This window comes from Calonectris borealis, chromosome 9 (genome assembly GCF_964195595.1).
Source record: "Calonectris borealis chromosome 9, bCalBor7.hap1.2, whole genome shotgun sequence".
Classification (NCBI taxonomy): Eukaryota; Metazoa; Chordata; class Aves; order Procellariiformes; family Procellariidae; genus Calonectris; species Calonectris borealis.
In genome coordinates this window covers 1466817-1486452 of record NC_134320.1, presented here as the reverse complement: position 1 = coordinate 1486452, position 19636 = coordinate 1466817, and the positions used below count along the sequence as shown (strand labels likewise).

Below are 19636 nucleotides of genomic sequence, written 5' to 3'. Positions count from 1 at the left end.
CTGACCCCGGTTGGGGTCACAGCAGGAGGAGGAGGAGGAAGAGGAAGGCAACTCTCTTCAACCCACCTTTGTGCTGGGGGAAGCCCGTGGGGCCGGAGCTGCCCCTCTCGGCAGCTCCTTCCCACCGGCGGCTTCGTTCCCGGGGGGTCACAGCACCACAGCTTGACGAGCATCACTTAACCTGCTTCCCTGCTCCGTAATAACCTCATACATCAACCGGGACGAGACCGCGGAGCGTGGCTGGAAGGGCTCTGCTTCTACATCCAGCGTCATTACCCCCAGGCCCCTTGGCTCGATATGCAAACGGGCTGCAGGTCCCCGGGGCGCCCGGGAGGAGAGTGCCCTGCGCAGCGGACGTCAGTTATTCCTGCGCGGCTGCGGCGCAGGTCCAGCCTGACATCTAGCGGCACTGGGCAAGGTGGGGTGCTCCAGCTGGTGGCAAACTGGGCTCACTGGGAGCCCGACAGCCCCCTCTGCATGTCTCAGGTGCTCAGGGATTTCTTCCTGCCCTTCGAGATCGTTCAGCAGCAACCTCCCATTCCCGGGCAGCTTTCAGAGGCACTCGCTGTCTCTGTCCACGTCCAGGCTCTTCCTCTTCCAGCTGCCCAGCTTGATGTGGTGCTTAGCCCCATTTTAAGGAGCCGGCCCCCTCGTCTCACACCTACAAGGGGCACCTACACGCTGGGCTGCCGGGGTCCCCGGCATCCCCCATGGAGACTGTGGCCATCTCCCTCCTGCCCGCTCTGGGATTCCCACCTCTCACCTCCACCTTCCCCCGCTCCCGTTGCCCCGTGCATCACGGGAGGGACACGCTCCTGCAGCCACAGGACGCCTGCTGCCTGCTCAAGCTCCCCGGGGAGGTCTCGCTGCACATGGCATGGATGCAAACCTCATCCCTTCTCCCCAGCCACCAGCAGCCCCTTCTCCTGAGCCACCGCAGAGCAGCAAGACAGCAAGCGGGGACTCCCCAGGGTCACGGCAGCACCAAAAAACCAGGGTCCCGGGGACGGGTGGTCCCACTGCTCCACTGGACTGGCCAAATGCTGGAGCACAAGCTCCGTTTTTGGGATGGCTTTTCCCTGGAAAGGAACAACGGGACGGAGGGGAGGGGATGGGGCCAGCCTGGAGGAAGGAGGTGGCAGTGGAGACGGAGGCAGTCGGGGCTGGCGGAGGGTGTTTTGCTCAGAGCTCAGCTCCACACCGGTTCCCCCGGGGCAGGATAACTCGCACGCAGACCCCAGGAATAAGCAGGACAGGCTGAGCTGAGCGACTCAGTTGCTTTATTGACGGCCTCCGGCAGCCCAGTCAACGGGCTGCCTCACTCGGAGATGCTGCGGAAGGACTGGACAGCGGGGCTCGCCGCTCCCCACTCCACGGGTTTGCGGTACTCCCCCTTGGGCAGCAGGTACTGCCTGCCCCGGTAGTTGGGATGCTCGTAGAAAACCCAGACGCCCTCCAGCACTCTGCAGGAGTGGATCTCGCGCAGGTGCCATTCCTCCATGACGGAAGGGCAGTCTTCGGTGGCTTCGAACATCTGCCCGCCAAAATCTCCCTTCTCAAACACTTGGATGTGGCCCCGGCCTTCGCTTGGCTAGAAAAAGGGGAGAGAAAACGGCAGAGCGCTGGAGGGAGGCACCGACAGGTCGGCAGCGGGTGGGAGCAGAGCTGAGGCACGGTCAGGCTCAAATCGGGTACAAACCCCCCCCCCCCGGCACAGCAGGACAGGGCTGAACAGCTCACGTCAGCCCCCAAAAGCGCAGCAGGGAGGGCAGCTGGGGTAACTCCTGACCGAGCATCACATGCAAAGAGGGCACAAGAGCACTGAGCCGGAGCAGAGCAGTTTCAGCCCAAACCCCCCCCCACGGTCCCAGTTTCACAGGGAGGAAGGCTGCAGGGAGGGATGAGGCCAAGTCAGCAAGTGCTGGGCTCTCTATCCCCGGCCGGTTGCCCGTCCCGCCGCCGGCTTGAACCCTCCAGCCCCTCCGCGTGAGCATCAGAAGGAAAGACGGACCCCCTCCACTCCCCGCTCCTCCGGGCAACGAGGAGTTTAATGAGCTGGTGACCCCAGCTGGGTTGTATTACAGGCGAACGCAGCGCGGGTATTTTCCACCGTGATTTGAAGCGCTGCGTTGCCTGAAGGCACTGCGGCAGTTTTAATCTGCAGCTGCCTGGACACCGTCTTTTCCCCGCCTCCCCCCGTCCGCCCGAGCCCGCTCTCGTTGCCAGCCCCAGCCGAGCTCTGCGGGGTCTCTCGGATCCGTGCGCTGCTGCTGCGGCTTCTCCAGTGCGCTCCGACCTAACGCCTGCGAGCGGCGAGTCCCCGTCCAGCCTCCCCAAGCGCAGGAGGGGAAGCCAGGCACCGGGTGGACCTGCAGGATAAAGCCTCCGCATCTCATCCCGATGGAGGAAGCCGTGTCGCTGTTATATCTCATCCCTTACGCCAGATCAGTGCTCTGAACTGGCTGGAAATTCTCCCTGCCCCGTGCAAAGGGATTTAGACCTCGCTCAAACCCAGAACAGGCTCAAAGTGGCGTTAGACCTCCCGACAAAGGCAAAACCCCTTCTCAGCTGTGAGATCTGCTGCACACAATGGGAATCCATGGCCGTGCTACTCAAGTCAGCGACGCGCAGATCACCAACATCTGCCCAAACCCACAGCAGCAGCAGCACTCAGCGCCTCAACCCCAATCCACACTCCCACCCCTGCCAGTTTTAAAGGGTGCTTCTCCCCACAGGCTTCCCAAAGGGATCGTTCCCTCCGTTCCCTTCTCCCCCCCAGTGCTTCCACAGGGTGTAAACGCTCCTGGCTGCCAACCTATTTACCCCGTCTCCTGCTGGTGGAAGCACAGGTGCTGCCGGAGCTGCAGAAGCATCTCCCCATCATCAGTTAGGAGGGAACGAGCACAGTTCTTGCGCTGCAGCGGGGAGACACGCATTGCCCTGTGCTCTCCTAACGCCAGGAGACACCGGGCTGCTCCAAGGATGGCCAAGGAGGGCTTCAGGCATCCCTCACACTCCTGGTCACTCCAGGTCTGCTGTTCTCCCCAAGCCCAGAGGGGCTTGGTGATACTGAGATTCGGTTCCCTGTATCAGAAGGGAGCCCTGGCTTGCAAGAGAGGCAAAAAACTGCCCCTCGTGCCGAGTGCTCCTGCAAAATCTACCTCCCGCTGTTAGAAGCCTTGAGCCCACCATCAGATTTGGACCAGCTGGCAGCACACCAGGGGGGGAAGGCGAGAGGCAAACCTCGGGGCGACCTGCCCGGACACTGAAGTCCCTAGAGGAACGTACAGGTAAAACTACGCTGCTGTTCCTATGGAATCTCACCTACAAAGCACTCAAGGGGATCTGCTTTTTCCCAGTCAAGAGTGGAAGAGATTTACCTTCTCCACTCACCAAACACCTTGCCATTCCCAGGACCCCTATAGCCATCCTCTCCAAGGGAGCTCCCCCAGGAAGATGGGGGCCACCCACAAGCATGCTGAAACCCTTTAATGATGGGTGTGTAAATTAAAATGTCCCTTGGGAAGAGGTCACACTTACTATCTGGATGTTTTTGCAGGAGCCGAGGCGGTCGTTGAGGCCCATCCAGTGGTGGTAGTCAGGATACTCCCCGCGCGTCAGAACGTACATGTTCCCGGAAAAGTTTGGCCTCTCATAGGCCACCCAGGTGCCTCCGTCCACCCGGATGGAGTTGCAGCGGCTCAGGTAGGTGTGAAAATCGGGGCAGTCGCTGTCGCATTCATAGCAACGGCCTAGGAAATTCTTGTCTTCATAGAAGGTGACCTGAAACACAAGCAGAAGAAGGAAAGCAGGGAGGTTCCTCGTCCCCCAGCACATGCCTGCATCCATATTCTAGTCACATCACGGCATGAAATATCTGCAAACAGAGCCCTCGAGATGTCAAAAAAAGTCATCAAGCCCAACCATTGAGCAGCATCAATCGCATCCCAACTAACCCTGGCAGCCGATTCACCAGTCTGGCCCCAACGCCTCCAGCTGCCACCAAGGTCTTCCCCTTCCCAGCACCTAGTTCTCTCCCAATCCAACCCAAAGCTCCCTGGGTGAAGTCCCTGTCCTCTTTGCAGCAAAACACTATTTCCTTCCCACCTTCCCTAGATCAGTAGTTCCTAAATCACGGCCAAGGGAGCCGTAAGTAGTCAATCAGGGAATCATAGAATCATTTAGGTTGGAAAAGACCTTTAAGATCATCAAGTCCAACCGTTAACCCAGCACTGCCAAGTCCACCACTACACCATGTCCCTAAGCACCACAACTACACGTCTTTTAAATACTTCCAGGGATGGGGACCCCACCACTTCCCTGGGCAGCCTGGTCCAATGCTTGACAACCCTTTCGGTGAAGAGATTTTTCCTAATATCCAATCTAAACCTCCCCTGGCACAATGGACTGTACTCAGCAGCATTTCATCTATGTTGGCTTACTGAGTGTTTGCAGTTAGATCTTTACTGATGAGGGGGTGGTGAGGTCTCTTTCCTCCTGGGTCACGTCTTCTAGCCCCGCGATCGTTCTCCTTGTTCCCACTCTAACGGTCCACAGCTTGCTTTCTCAAAAGTCAATGCCAAAAGCTGGACATCACACAGCTTTACCAGTGCCAAGAACAACTAAAAGAGTGCTCCACGTACATGGACAGCTCTTTGGACATCTAAGGACTGCATTTGCAGTTGGCTGCTTCTGCTTTGGTTGCTGCAAGTTTGTGATACGGCTGACAAATTTCCAATCCGTCACCACATTTCTTTCCCAAGAGCCAGGCAGCTGCCTGCAAAACACTTTGCTTAGGGACGCTTTTTCCCTACTTGATCATAACCTGTTTCGAAATGATCTCGAGAGCTGGTGAGCAAATCCCATTCCTCTTGCCCAAGGTATCACCAACCCAGCCAGCCCTGGAGAGGCGACGACGCATGCTTTCTTCAAAAAGCCCTTCATGGAAATATTGCCAAGCTCTAGACCCAGACCAGTCCTTCGTACAGCCCCATTTTTAGATCCTTCCAGATGACAATTATTCATCAAGAGCTGCTCTTCGCAATAAGGGTTCCCGAACCATCATGTCTATTTTTACTATATCGCTTGCTTGCTAATGATACCATGATGCCAGCCCATGCCAAAAATTACATTAGTTTGATATGAATCGGTCTCAGTAGATCCCTTTCAGCTGCACCCCATCACCAGCCCATCTTCCACCTTAACAGGAGTTTGATCACTTACTCCAGTGTCTTCTAGAGCCTTGCATTGAATCAACTGATGTGCAAGTTAGTTGATCCGATGCAGTGCCTACTCAAGACAACATTTCACCTTTTCCAGCCTTCCAGCATGGCATCAGCCCCATACACGCTGCTGGGTTATTTGGTAGCATCTGAGGTGGCCTCAGCCAATCCCCCCAGATGCTCCGGAGAGAATTTTTCTGGCCGCAGCGATTTAAACATCTAAAATGCAGTACTCCGTAATCCATTTTTCCCATAGTTTTTCCATAGCTTGAGTATTAAGATACACGATCACCTTTTGCTCCTAGCTGGTTGTACTTCATCTATGGCGCTTTGGCTACTGGTATTGATCTAACATCACTGCTGTTAAAAATCCTGTTCATTGCCACAGTTTCAAACCAGGAGATAGACTTAAATCTAGGACAACCTGCTCACCAGTTTTTTTTCATTCATTTTGTGTTGAAAAGTAAGTTAGCCACAGTTTTCCTAGAGCTGGTTGGTCAGTGTGTCCCACCAGCCTGACCAGGTATCTGGGGAGTTGGACTAATCATGCTGGAGGATTTATGTCCTTGGTCCTGTTAGTAGACCTTTATTAGGATAATGTTATTTCCCTCACATTTTCCTCTTACTTTCAAGAGACTGATCTCCCATTACGAAGCAGTCAGCGCATACAAAGCAACCTGTCCCCACGTCTCTCCCTCCTGAGGAAGCTCTTCCCATCTTCAGTGCAATGGAGAGTTGGGAGATCACTACCATCTTTCCAGCAAGCGAATAGAAGTTGTAAAAGGACACTAAAATGTCCAAGTCCTGTTTTCCCACACCGCTATTGGGCAGTTAACCACGCTGGGCAGCCCTTGCCAGCCACAACCCTGCTGTTGTTTTACAGCCAGGATCTTTGTCCCGAGAGGTATCACCTGAAAAATCCGCCAGTATGGGCCCAGGGACAACACTGAAAGCCCTGCTCACCGAGCTTGGGCAGTCACTCACCACCAGTAATCCTCTTCTTGAAGCCAGTGGTCAAGGAAGCCGCAGCATCCCTGCAATACCCTGCGCAGGGCGGTACACAGCGATGCACCTCTTCGTGGCTCAGCCATTACCCTCCACTGGGACAGCTCTCCCCCTCTTCAACTTCACTCCCCAAGCTCCGCAGCGCCTTCTGATCCGCAGTCCCACTCCTGTCCACGCAACGAGCGTCCGGCACGGTCGACGATGAACTCTGCCCAATGTCTGTAAGACCACAGGTCTGGTCTCCGTGCAGGCAGCACCCCGCCCGGGCAGGGGGATGCCTCCTCCTGCCTCGCAGCAGGGCGACCGGCAGCAGGAAAGGACCGGGTATCCGTCACCTCTGGTCCTGGCTCCGCGTGAGCTGCCTTGATTTTGCGGCTGGCATCCAGTGAACCAGCTCCTCTTGCCCTATCACAGCGACTGTGCATGAAGTTGGTTAAGTTGGCCTTTAATTTTGTAACAGAAAAGAAAAGCTCATTTGATGTTCCTTCCCCACCCAGCCTAACACAACTGAACTTCAGTTTGGCAAAGCTACCTGGTGTTCCCAGGCGCGTATTTTCCCTGTACTTATAAAGCCAAAGAAACCTGAGAGCACATTAAGGGTATGACCATTCCCACAGAAAAGTGACCCACCAAAAGTGTCGTTCGTTGTTTTATTCTTAGACCATTTATAGGAAGACTTAAGGAGAGGGCTCCTGCCCACCTATTCTCCACCACAGCCCTTTGCACACACCCTCAATCCATTTCAGACCTCCACACTCAGCGCTTCTCAGCTTTCCTCCAACGATTCAGGCACAAAGAGCGCAGACTGATGTTTTTCACCCGCAGGATAATGACAGCTGAGTTACAGATTTCAATTCCAGATTCGTCCGTTTGTTTCGGTCACATCTTACTCCACCTCAAATCGCCTTCCTTCAGTAAAGCCATCAAGTTGCTCTGCTTACAGCACTAACCTGTTAACCGCTCACTGCCCAAACTTCGCTTTTTTGGGGCTTACCTGGCAGGTAACAGGTTTGCCACAGCAGATCTTCCTTACGGGACTGTAAAACTCTTACTGCCTTGGCCACCTCATAGCAGTTATCACATTTCTTCCCAACAGCAGCTCTGTTAGAAGGAGACTTGTAAACAATAACAGTAAGCAATAACCAGTAGCGCCCACTGCTTTCTAAGAAAGCAGCATGGGGGCAGCGATTCCTTCCTAGGGCAGACCGCTTGCTTAAGTAGCATTTAATTCTCTCCTTCGCCCTTTTCTTCTCCCTGGAATGTGCATGGCACAGAGAAAAGATGAGATTTGCACTCTTTCACTGACTTAACTCCTCTTGGACATTCTGCTGCACCACAGCAGCACATAATCAACAAATTCCGTGTAGCACGTTCACAGGGGACATGGCTTTCAGCAGGGACAAAGGCAGTATGTGTTTAAGTCTCTTCAGGAGGACAGGAGACTCGAGCATGAATCAGTTACTTTTCCCGAGCACCTTCTTTATGCACGGGTACGTAAAGACTGTACCTGCAATCTGACAGCCACCAGGTTAGAAGGAAGCAGCACACCATGCTCCGTTTCTAAAGACCGCTCAGAAATAGCCAAGATGACAGACGAAAGGTGCAGAGAAGCAGAGGCTGAATCCAGATCTTCCACAGCATCGCCCAGTGCCTACAAAACCACTCTGCTTCTGAACCCTCTGCCCCCCCTTGGGGGGGGGGGGCAGTCTCCACAGGTTAAAAGGAATGTAACCCAAAAGCAAAACTAATACAATGGAAAGATGTATGCCTGTCCACAACCTCTTAGCAGTTGTTTAACGTGTCACAGGAGAAATTGGCCGCTAACCCGAAGCTCTCACCCTCCTTTTCCAGCTGCTTATCCCCACCCAGTCCCAACCCTGCAACAAGGTCTGCGTGACCAACCAGCTCCGCCCTGCTAACTTCAAGACTGAAGAAGACAGCGTTAGAGGTGGACCCCCATCTGATGCACGTCACTCTAGCTGACACTGAGTTTCCTGATCTACCTCCTTCTCCAGTTTAAATTCAACTCTGCCGATTCCACCAGATCACCAGGCCGGTTCGCATCTCTCGGGGAATGCCATTGCCTTCGGTGCTATGGCCATCATTCAGGCGTCTTTCTGTGGCAGCACATCCTTCGCTCCGCCACGGAAGGGGGATGTGGCTGCTGCCGCTGGCGTTGGGACTCAGGTCCTCCCCAGGAAGCCTTCCACGAGCCTCTGCTCGGCAAATGCAGCTTTTCACATTCGCTGCTGGCACAGCAGCCTCCGCTGTCAATTTACAACGCATCAGGTCCTGGTGCATTTTAAAATATCCCCTCACCAGTCATTGTGTTCGACTCCATCCTCTTGCAGGGCCACACCTAGAGGAAACAGCCAAGATCTGGGAAAAGACTAGGGAGGGCTCAGCTCCAGCTTCCCTCCATTTGAGGGATTTCAAGCATCTGCTCTTGCCGACAGACTGGCAGAGGGGGAAGCTGTCAGCAGAACAAAGAAAGCAAAATTTCTCCACAACTTACCCCTGATAAATTCTGTAGTCCTAGCCACAATCATGAATAGTCTGCAAATAAACTTACCTTGGGTCCAGCTCTGGACATTTTCCGTTCCAGCCAAGCTCCCCAGTGCTGGAGGAACGTCAGAAGCTGTTACAAACAGCCAGGATCCAAGGCGCCCTTTTTATAATGGGCTTGTTTTAAACCAGACAGCCGCTTTGTCATGAGAATAGGATCCAAAAATTGAGTCAGTGATTCTGAGGCTATAGCCGGTTTCCAGAAAAGCAAACAGGATTATGGAATAAAGAAAGGCTTCGCCATCCTCCCTTTGTTACCATTTGCTGAGTCAGAACACCAAAATTCTGCCAAACGCACTCAAAACACGCAGGCCCCTGCCAAGTCCTGGAGGACGGGGGGCAATTAGGCTGCTCTCTCCCTTTCAAGCACGTTAAACAAGAAGGCATCCTCATCAGCTCTACAGAGCCCATCCCCATTTGTAAGGAAGAGACCCAGTATTTATCAGAGGACGTTCCCTTGCCGTGAAGGATGCAGGAAACGGCCAACACGTGCTCAGAGCAGACACTACAGGCTTGCAAAGAACAGCCTCTGCGTAGAGGCTCTGCTTCAAAAGCTCCCAGTGGAAATATCTGTGCAGCAAAGAGGCTGCGTGTTTTTATATCACACCCTCAGCTTGAGCTATATTGCTCCAAACGGTGCCTGACATACAGGAAAAGTAGTATGTCTGGCCGCACTCCCCCGAAGTGAGTGATTTCACACATCAAACAGTAAAGAATGTGCCCGAATTCCTGACAAAATCCGCCAGTCTCACAAATTCAACTCAAAACTTTTACACCACTGTCTGAGGTTTGAGTAAAAGCCTTTCTTTTAGCCACACTCTGGCCCACTGAGCAGAGAGGGCGAGGATTGCTGGCTTAGGTACACCCACACCCCCCCCGCCAGTGCATTATGAAAAAACACCTCTGCAGCTATTCACTGCACCAGCCCAAAGGCTTAGTGAAACAAAGGGAAACGAATTCGGCACAGCAGCGCCTGAAACACGCAGACCCTATTTCAAATCTGTCAGGACAAGCAGTCTCACAACAGCAGCTCTGCGTGCCACCCCGCGTACACCGCCGCAGCTCTGCTAAATGCAGTCAGATATGACAGTCCGAGACCGACAGGCTCAGCAGCATCTCGTCCTCTTCCCATTTTAGGTGCCTTGAATCGCCTGGTGCTGTTGCTTACAGCTCTTACTGCTAGAAAGCTGTGAGGCCACTTAGACTTTTTTTTTTATTCAAATGCTGTCTTATGAAGAGCAGAGTCCAACCACAACCCAGATCCTATCGAAAGGCGACTCAATAGGTTCACTAGGACATCTCAAAGCTCTACTGCGGTCACTTTGCACATACCTCCTTTAAAAGTGGGTTAAATATCATAAACTCACCTTGTATTGCATCACCTCCTCCCCAGGAGCCAAGAGAGACCTTCAGAAAAATTCTAGCATCCCACCAGCTGTGTACACCAGAGCACTACATGTCCCTGCCTTCCTCTCGCTCTCGGGTTGGATAGCTCTGCACGAGTCACACACAGCTGCTGCCTTCGGCCACCCGTGCAACGCCTTTGCCTATTTTGCCTATCTTATTTAGGTGCTCAGCTACGAGCACGTCTGCCCAAGACAGGTTCCACCAGCACATGAGAATGGTACTCATTCAAATTGATACTCTTTACAAGAAATATTAAAGGTAGGAAACAGCGTTTGTATCAAAATGCTGTGCTAGGGCAGCCTTCCAAACCTTCAACTCCATGGCTGTTAATAAATGAGCACTTTTTTCTCAAGCTGACCGGTTCACATTTCATTAAGCAGTAAAGATGTGTCCCTCTAACACCCACTGTACAGGTAAAACCCTTTCCCTAGGACATGTGCCAGGCTTATCCGAGAACTCTGTTTTATTGACATTTGTCAAAACAATGCAAACATATAAGAAAGTTAATTCCATAAAATCACATTGCTTAAGTGCCATCTTCATATAAAAAATCCATTGAATTTCATTCATAAAAAAAATCAAACATTTCTTTTTCACATTTATAAAAACAGTGCAGCTGGCTCGTACCATGAAGACGCACGCGATGGCCAGGGCCCCGTGCCCAGCTCTGCACCAACAAGGGCCCCTTTGCTGGACACTTGCACACCGTGGATGCTGACCACGACGGCAGCCTCCCCACTAACGGATCTGCAACAAGGTGTTCTTGTTCATCACCCTCTAGCGACATGCACTTTCTCAGTTACCAACAGAATAGTTACAGCACGTTCCTGGGAAAGCGGCAGCGATTAGAAATCCTAAAGCAGACAGACAGTCCAATCCACGCCGAGGCTGGGTGGGCATCAGGTCCTCATCAAGCGTGTTCAGGCAGGATGGCTGCAAATTCTTAATGAGAACTGTTTTCAGTATATCGCTGCCTGTTCCCAGAACTCTGTGACAAAACAGAGCAGCAAATTTTACTCCCAATGCTAGCAAAGAAAAAGCAATTCAAAGACTAAAGAAAAGGAAAAAACACCGACTTTCTAATGCTTTGAAACATGCAATGGCAGAAAAGTATGATAAGGGCTTGTCTCCGGCTCCTAAACCACTTCTACTTGGGAAGAGAAAGACAAAGTAAGAATTATTTGAAGTCTCACTCGATTCTCTTAAGCAAAAAGTGAGACAGGTAAGTATAGACATTAATACACACAGCCTCTTTGAAAGAGCAGCTGTTCAAATAAGTTTTTACATCAGATTATGTACAATATGTCTATCTGCCTTTACAGACCGACACAGATGTCCCTGGCAAATGAAACAGAACACCTGCAGAGAACAAGGGAGGTGCTGAGTATGCAGGGAACAGATTCAAATTGAAAAGAGGTTTTGACTGCAAAATAAGAACTAAAACCAAATGCAAGGCTCTCGGGAGAACGTCCACTGAACAACCTCCTACTTCTTCCACCTCTGCCTAGGCTGTGCATACAAACATGGGACAATTCTTCTAGATAGAGAAGAATCAAGAGAAACAGGCCCTTTACTCACCCTTCCTTTCCTTTTGCTGTACAGGAACACGATGCTATCCTGCTGCCTGCTTGGAGCCTACTGCAGGAGGGACAAGGCTATCCAGCTGCTGACGGTTCCCTGTCTGAACCAGCCATTCGTAGAATTTGTTTTCTACCAACATCTGGAACTGCTTCCTCTGATCCCTGAAACCAAAAGATCAGCAGGGAAGTGTGTAAAGGTCACATTCATTTATAGTACTATACTTCTAAACCTCACCCTCACTACCAAAACAAGCCTCCATATATATCAGCTAGGCTGGGCTTGGTTCATGAACTGCCTGTACCAGGAAGAGGTTTTTACGAAGTGAGTATGACTATAATGAACCCCAAAAGCAGAACTCATCACGCAAACTTCCCCATCCCACTAGCACAGCAACCCTGCTCCAGAGGGCTGCCTCTGCTTTGCTCTTAGAGCACAGATTAAAAACTGCCTGAAAAGGGAGAAAAAGAAGATTAGCAACCAGCGTTTAAGCACTGAAGATACAAAATTCTGTTCTGACAGCATCGGAGAGGATGGAGATCGGGGAAAAAAAAATGTGCATATAAACAACACTCCTCAAATAATTCCCATTACTGGCAAATAACTTTTGGGGTGGTTTTGGTAAGACCAGCAATAATAGGGTACACCACTCAGCTCAGGCTCTCCGTCTCTGGCTCTGGGCAGATGTCCGAGAGCAGCGCAGGCTCACGGCAGTACTGCTCCAGAACAGCACCCCAGCTATCCGGGATCAGCTCAGCTCCACAACTTCTTAAGCCAAAGGTGGCATGAGTATTGGGTAACTCCTGCTGCACTTTTTTTTTCTGTGAGCTTATGCAATTCCTTTCGGAACCCACGTAAAACATGAACATTTTTCAACATCCTGTGGAGATTTTACGTGGTTTTGCTTTGAATTTATTCCTAATTTGATGTGCTGATCCCATCCTGCACTGGGAAAAGCAGCAAACCAGCCCTACTCGTTTTTGTGCCACTCAGTTTCAGAGAGGCTCGGTGTACCCAGACCCTATTTTCAAGTTAAATGCTCTTCTTTGTACTGTTGCTTGAATTTGAGACAGAAAGCAGGATTCTAGGACAGAAACTAACCTAAATACCTCCCCCGTGAACGTGAACACAAAGGCAGTCACTTCTTTCTACTCTTAGGGTTTTATCTTCTCCAAGTGCTTTTTATATACCTTGATCTGCTACTGACCCTGAAAGACTTTCTGTCTGATATGCTTGGAAAATGAATAAACAGGATTTTATGCTTTTGCAAGTTGTTCCTCAAGCTGTCGTATTGGTCCTGTCTTACGGGGTTTTTACTTTCAGCCTGGCAGGATTTACATTCTTTTTTTGCCCCACTTTCCTCATTCAGACAACTTCAACTTCTTGAAAGATGTCGTCTTATTTCTAACATTCTCTTTCACCTCCCCGTTCGAGCAGGGCAGCTTTTTTCTTTCTACAAGTCTGATATCCAGTTTGCTCTAAGCTTCCTAGTTGTCTCCCTAGTTGTTTCCCTGCCTGCAGGAGACAGACATTTTACGCTGTCAGCTGCCCAGTTTCTTTTCAGCAAGTTTCTAAACTTGGCAGTTTTCCCCTTTTTATGAAATAAGCCACTCCACTGCCGAGCTCTTGCCTCCTGTGACTGCTGTAGAGGATGTTAAATCTAAGCACATCATCCGTATTGCCTCACATTTCTTTAACGGTAAGATTTTGACAGGCCACACACCTTCACAAAACCCTGGGGTGAGAAGAAGCAGCCCTGGGAGGACAACGGCTGGAGGGGGAAAAAGCACCTTAGATGAGGTTGATAGACACAACGGATGACTCCAGCACCAGGGCTGAAGTTACAACTTTCCTCTCTGCTGCCCTTCATGACTCAAGGACTGAGAGTTTTGAAGGTTTTTAACCTCTGTCACCACCACTACTGCTCCGCCACCCTCCACCTGTAGCAAAATCCTGCCCCAGAATCCTTTCTCCCTCCCAGTCTAAGCTCTTTCAAACTGCAGGCTCCTCCACGCTCGGCACAGAGGCACCTGGATTTCAGAAAGGAAAAAGGGAAGCAGAGGGAGCTCCTCCAAAACAATGAACGATCAAATGGACTAGAACTCCTCAGCTTGGTATGATGGGAAGCGTGGACAGTTTGACCCAAGAGGAGGTTTTCATCTTCTGTGTTCCCCACAGGACAAACCCCTCCGAGATCACTGCCTATCAGCACCCAGTTACACGCCCATTACAAGTCATCAACTGAGCACAGAACAGAAAGAAAATCTATACAGCTCAAGTGCAGCTTAGGGAACAAAAGTTGTCCTCCTCTCTTCAAGCCTTTACAACTGAATATCTGGGTTTCTATCCCCATTCTGTATTTGCAAAGGAAGCCAGGTCCTTCAGGCTGCTGCATCAAAATGCTTCACAAAAAGATAAAAGCAGCTAAACTGAAGTCGGCAGAGATTTGTACCCTTGCCCGATCTGGCTGGCTGCAGAAGAAAGCACGCTGACAAAGGAAGCAAGGTGAACTTTTTCAGAACTCTACAACAGGCGCTGAGAAAGCAGACGCGCACCAGTACGTGAGACGGGCTAGGACAGGCCTAGCTAGCACAGTAAAAGCTGGGCAGAGGATTCGATGTGATCTGATAAAGAGGACTTTAAAAGCTACTGTCCACCAGGTGATCTGCTGTAATGGTCCACATGCGCATTCTTAGCTCACCTCAACAACAGATGGGACAGTATTTTAAAGCTTCAGTCTCAACGTAAAGGTTGGGCTAAGAGTGACCACCAATCAGCTGCAGGCCAATAATTAGTCGAGCTGTTGTTCAGGGTACGTGCCCAGATCTCACCCGGCAGCAGGCGACACTGGAAGCAGAACAGAGGCAGCAGAGAGACAGCACCCAGCGTGAGGGAAGCTGTAAACTCCTGCTGCCAGGGTGGATCCCTCACCTCAGCCCTCAACAGTATCCCGGCATGCTTCTCCTTGACTCTAGGAAAATGCAATCATGACAGAGCACCTCCTTCAGAGCTACAACTGTGAGCATTATTCTTCACGCTATATTAATAGCAAAGACCAGGATCCCAAGATTGCTAATTACTAATGCTCTAGAAATGGCACGCAAGACGTGGCTCATGCAAATCAAGCGTTTTTGTTGAACCACATCAAATGAATCTGCTGTTTGTATGTCTGAGCTGAGCTTCAACGCAGCTCACGGGTTCCTGTTCGGATGCAGCACTCACTTGGTCAGGCCTGCCTCCTTCACAGTTTTCTGCCAGATCTGTACCTTCTGCTCTCGCTGACTCAGCGCCTTCTGATACACCTGGGGAAGCCCACCCGGCGTCTCCGTGGTGTCTCCTTCCATCTCAAAAGGAATCACGAAGGTGTAGAAGTCCGAGGGCGGCAGGAGGCGGAAGACGCTCGTGTCGCCGCTCTCCTTGCACACCAGCGTGGGGCTGTCCCAGTAGTTGGGCAGAGTGGCCAAGCCCACCTGAGCCATGTGGTCTTCGAGCATCGGATAATGGGTGTGGAAAGGGGCAAAGCTGACTGCTTGGTTCCCCGAGAGGATGAGAGGCTGGGTAGGCGTGAGAATGTAGAAGGTACAGCCAGCGGTGGAAGAAAGGCACAAACGATGGCAAACGACAATGACCTTGACGTTGTCACAGCTGTGGATGTGAACAGACGCCTGCACAGGGCCAAGGACAAAAGTGCTATTCCGGCACTTCTCAATGGTCACAGATCTGCGAAAGAACAAGAGAGCGAGGACGTAGTGAGCAGGAAAGAGCAAAACCAGGACTTTTTCACTGCTTAGTCCACCTAACAAGAACTTAGCGCTTGAACAAACTTGCTGAAAAGACATCTAGCTGTGTCCCAGAAGAACAAAAACTCACCGGAGAGGAGAGAGGAGATAAATGAAGGACTCGTTGCAGCGATGAATTCTTACGTGAGCCCCCACCAGGGTGTCCGAGCTCTTGGCCAGCGTCTGCTTGTACACCTGGCTCATTATCACCATGGGGAACACCTCAGGCACCACACGAGTATTGCAGGCAATCTTTGCTCTCCTGGTTGTTCCTTCAACTGCAAAATAAAGTTAACCAACGCATTTAAAATGAAAAAAAAGTAGAAAAAGGCTTTATGTGATTCCTACAGAGACATGATGGTTCACTGACCACATCACTCAACAATCCCTCAAGAAAATAATCAGCCCAAAACATCAAGGATGGTACCGTCAAACTGCGTCACTTCACGCACCAGTCATACCATCCACCGGTGCCTACTGGGCAAGTCAGCAGTACGTAGCAGTCAGAAGCTCCGGAAGTCAGGGCACGTTGAAAGATCAAAAACACTTCAAGGTTATTCAGGGGCAGCCAAAGCCACCCACAAGCTACAGACAGCCCTGACCTAGGCATCTCCATTTCCAGAAGTCTGTTCCTGAACACAAGACTTAGTTTGGCAGAAAGATCCTTAGGGCAAGTTTTATGTTGAAAGCAGGAACTGTACGTCTTAAGACAGTGAAATGCTCCCTCTACAGTCCTTGAGCAACCTTGCTGTCCTACCTAACGCACTGCCACTCTTACGATTGTGCAGTCACAGGAAACAAAACATTCATCTGAATTGTCTTCTCCTAAGGTGGAAGGTGCCTTGGCTCCGCTGCCATGTCCCTGCAGGTGAGGGGCTGCAATTCAAGGCAAGGAAACCTAGATCAGTAATCACCTTTGCCACAAACACATCAGATCAGCTATTCCCTGGGTCCAGCTGTACTTGAATAATGAGGATAGTGATACCGACCTCACTCCGAGGGGCCTTTGAAAATAAAGTCGTTAATGTTTGCTCACAAAAGTGATCCAAGGACCGGAAAAATACACAGAGATGTCAGGCAGCATCCTCCAATCCCCCAGACTCGCCTCTAAGCTGTCATTTTCCCCATCTCCACTGACAGTAGGAGGAAAAGGAGGCAAGCCCCCACGCCACTGCCAGACCCCTGGTCAGCAAGAGAAGCCGAGACTGGAAAGTTATTTCTAAAAATAAAGGCAAGACCTGCAGCTACCTTGCTGTGCCCATGCGAGTTTCTTCCCGGACTTGAGGCAGGCAGTCATTCCAAAAGGGTTTGTCGTCAGGCAGGAGCGCAGCCAGCTCTCTAGCTTGGGGAAAGAGAAGGCTTTGGAGACTTTCGAGTAGCCGTTCTGCCCGTGACAGGGCTGCCAGAGGGCAAGCTCGTGCAGAGGACGGACCGTCCTGGATTTGTTCACCGTCCCTTCAATGAGAAAGCTGAGGGCACAGACGGCTTCGTAGGACACCAAGCTGCTGTGGGTGGAATGGGAGGAGGCGGTGAGCTGCTCCGGCTCCAGCAGCAGTTCCAGCATATCCGAGAGGTGGCTCTGCATGAAGGCGCGGTGGTCCTGATCGTTCCAGTTCTGAGTGGGCAGAAAAACACAGAAGAACGAGGTGAGTTCTCACAGAGCTGACAAGCTCCACCGACAGTATACAACGCATCCTTGCTTACACTTGTTCTTTTAGCAAGTCAAACGTGGTGCTCTCTCCTGCTCACTGCTCCTGCTGCTCTGCTCTTTCAAAACACGGAAAGGAAACCGGACTCATCGGCAACCTCCCCCCAAAAGGAAAAAAACATTTTATCTAACTCCAAGTACCAAATATTTCATTCTAGAAAGCAGAAACAGACTCTCCTACAATCCTTTCCTCCTACAACTGCTGCTGGCAATCGAAGGTAGGAAACAAATCAATAACTGACAGTCAAGGTCTTGCAACTGCTCTATTGGAAAATCGCTGCATCTCTTCCAGACCTTCAGATATGATTAAGTGCTGCCTTCCGAGGCGCTGCGGGGAAAAAGCAGAGGGTCATTTCTTCATAGCGAGCAGACCAATAAACCAAACGACCTCTGAAAGAATCATTAGTTCAAATTCTAAAGGACTGCATACCAAAAAAAAGCAGAAGACGAGTTATGGCAGACATTAATAAAGACAACCTTTGCTGGCCAGCGAACTGCAGAACAAGCAACACACGCCTGCGATTACACCTTGGCCTCACCACCCGCGAGGGCTGTAGCCAAAAGGGCGTAACAAGCAGCTGCGAGCGTCTTGTTCGGCGGCTGGAGATCCCTGCCCTGTGACAGAGACCCTCTCGCACCGGACAAGCCTCGTTACACCATTTCAAAAGGGGGCACGGTTCACACCAGGCATCGCTGAAGCTGGGGGAATCTCTCCCGATCGCACAGGGAAAAGTAACACCAGCAGAGACAGCCCCAGTCCTGTCGGGACCAAAACCTCTGGGAGGGGTACAATGGCAGCCAAGACACATCTCCTGCCTGTCCAGAGTTTTCTGTAATGGCTACAGTTAAAAAAAACCATCAGGTTTTAAATAACGCTGGATGCTCCACAGCCACCCAACTCACAGCCCTGTACCAGCTCCTCTCATTTCTTTTTTCATTTGTTCAATCTTTCAGCATAAAGTTACCCAGTCCCTATTTTTAATTATTTTAGCTTGTCCCAAGCTACATTTCACTAGCTCATACAGGTCACAACATCATAGTCGTGACAGAAATGCACTGAGGTGTGCAGCTGGCCTTGACAATGACGTTGCCAATCTGTAATTCACTCTCAAATACAGAGGCTGCCCACAAGCTGCACCCGACACATCCAACTCACTTCTCTTCTTTCAAAATACTTGACAGTATTTTAAAAGGAAACATTAGCATTTCCACGTGGTTGGTCTACAGCTGACCAACCAACTCCCCTCTCTGAAACATAACCTAACGCTAGGACCATCCCGGGATCCTAACACTCTACAGTGGATCACGGGAAAGCAGCCTCCAACATAAAAGCTTCCCGTTTGGCTAACAGAAAAAGCAAAGAGGCAGTTGCTTCTTAAAAGGAGAATTGCCAAGACTCTGAGAGAACTTTCGCAGTTGGTCTCAGACTCTAGGAAGTTCCCGTGGACAACTTTTGCTGGTAAAGCTGCAGAGAACACACCACCTTCATTTCATTTACTATTGAGCGAAGTATTTCCAACTTGACTCTAGCTTAGACTTTCCCGCAGGCAGGGTTACACCCTCCCAGGAACAAACCAGCCACTTTTCAACCCACCTCAAGGCAGGACTTTGCCGTTTCCCACACGACCGCACAAGGAGAATCCTACAGCCGCAAATACCTTATTCTCGCTGGCGGATTTCCCAGTCAGGCTGGGAGACTTAGTCCTGGGGCTGGGCCATTCCTCCCCGATCAGAGACGTTCGCAGAGAGACCTTGTTCACCTGCTGGACGTACAGGAACAGCAGGAACTGCAGAGTGTCTACCGACAGCTAGCCAAGAGGGGAGAAAAAGAGGCGTTAGGACGGGCTGGGCTCTCCCCGCGCCCGCCCGGCCCGGGATGGGGCTCCTGCCTTGCTCCGCTCCCGCTCCAGCTCGTCGGCGCTGGCGCAGGCCGCCTCGGCCTCGGCCCACTCGAGGAGGCGCGGCGGGTCCCGCCGGAGGAGGCTGTGGAAGAGCTCGAAGTAGAGCCAGGCCAGGCCGCGGCCCAGCTGCAGCTTCCCACAGGCGATGTGCCGCCAGCGGGGCCACGACAGCCGCGGGAAGCAGCCCTCGGCCGCCCGCGCCCGGGCGTACGCCGCCATCTTCCGCAGGTAGTGGGGACCGAGGCGGGCGGGCGGCGGGACGGGCAGGGCCCCCACCAGGAACGGCTCCGTCTTCACCCACAGCCGCACCGGGGCCGGGGCCGGGGCCGGGGCCGGGGCCGGGGCCGGGGCCGCCTCCATGGCGACCGCCGTCGCCGCCCGCTTCCGGTGCCCGCCGAGGCGCCGCGCAGAGCGGCGGCCGCGCAGACCAACGAGACGGCCCTTCCCTCACACCGTGGAGGACTCCACCTG

General features: G+C 51.8%; 1 protein-coding gene across 6 annotated transcripts; it reads right to left on the bottom strand.

Moving 5' to 3' along the window:
- Positions 1-1260: 1260 nt before the first annotated feature.
- Positions 1261-19635, bottom strand: TBCCD1 (TBCC domain containing 1). Of its 6 annotated transcripts, XR_012674781.1 has the most exons (8): positions 19154-19633; positions 18923-19072; positions 16805-17171; positions 15648-15834; positions 15044-15497; positions 14479-14624; positions 11778-11941; positions 3904-8586 (listed from the first exon to the last, which is right to left on the bottom strand). XR_012674781.1 is itself a non-coding variant. In XM_075157821.1 (7 exons), the coding sequence occupies exons 1-7, from the start codon at positions 19523-19525 to the stop codon at positions 1319-1321; spliced, it is 2046 nt and encodes a 681-aa protein (XP_075013922.1). In that variant the 5' UTR covers positions 19526-19635; the 3' UTR covers positions 1261-1318. The 6 variants fall into 6 exon arrangements, 5 of the variants coding, with proteins under 5 accessions (XP_075013922.1, XP_075013923.1, XP_075013926.1 ...); XM_075157821.1 differs by lacking the exons at positions 3904-8586; positions 11778-11941; positions 14479-14624 and adding exons at positions 1261-1591; positions 3541-3783 and having other exon boundaries at positions 19154-19635; XM_075157822.1 differs by lacking the exons at positions 3904-8586; positions 11778-11941; positions 14479-14624 and adding exons at positions 2698-3084; positions 3541-3783 and having other exon boundaries at positions 19154-19635.
- Position 19636: the final 1 nt, after the last annotated feature.

What these genes read in the sequence shown, in the direction of transcription:
- TBCCD1 (XM_075157821.1), bottom strand. Translation starts at nt 19,525, where the DNA reads ATGGAGGCGGCCCCGGCCCCGGCCCCGGCCCCGGCCCCGGCCCCGGCC. An exon ending in AATCCGCCAGCGAGAATAAG is followed by an intron (nt 17,172 to 18,922) that starts GTATTTGCGGCT and finishes CTGCCCACTCAG; the next exon opens with AACTGGAACGATCAGGACCA. An exon ending in CCTGCAAAAACATCCAGATA is followed by an intron (nt 1,592 to 3,540) that starts GTAAGTGTGACC and finishes CCCTTTTTCTAG; the next exon opens with CCAAGCGAAGGCCGGGGCCA.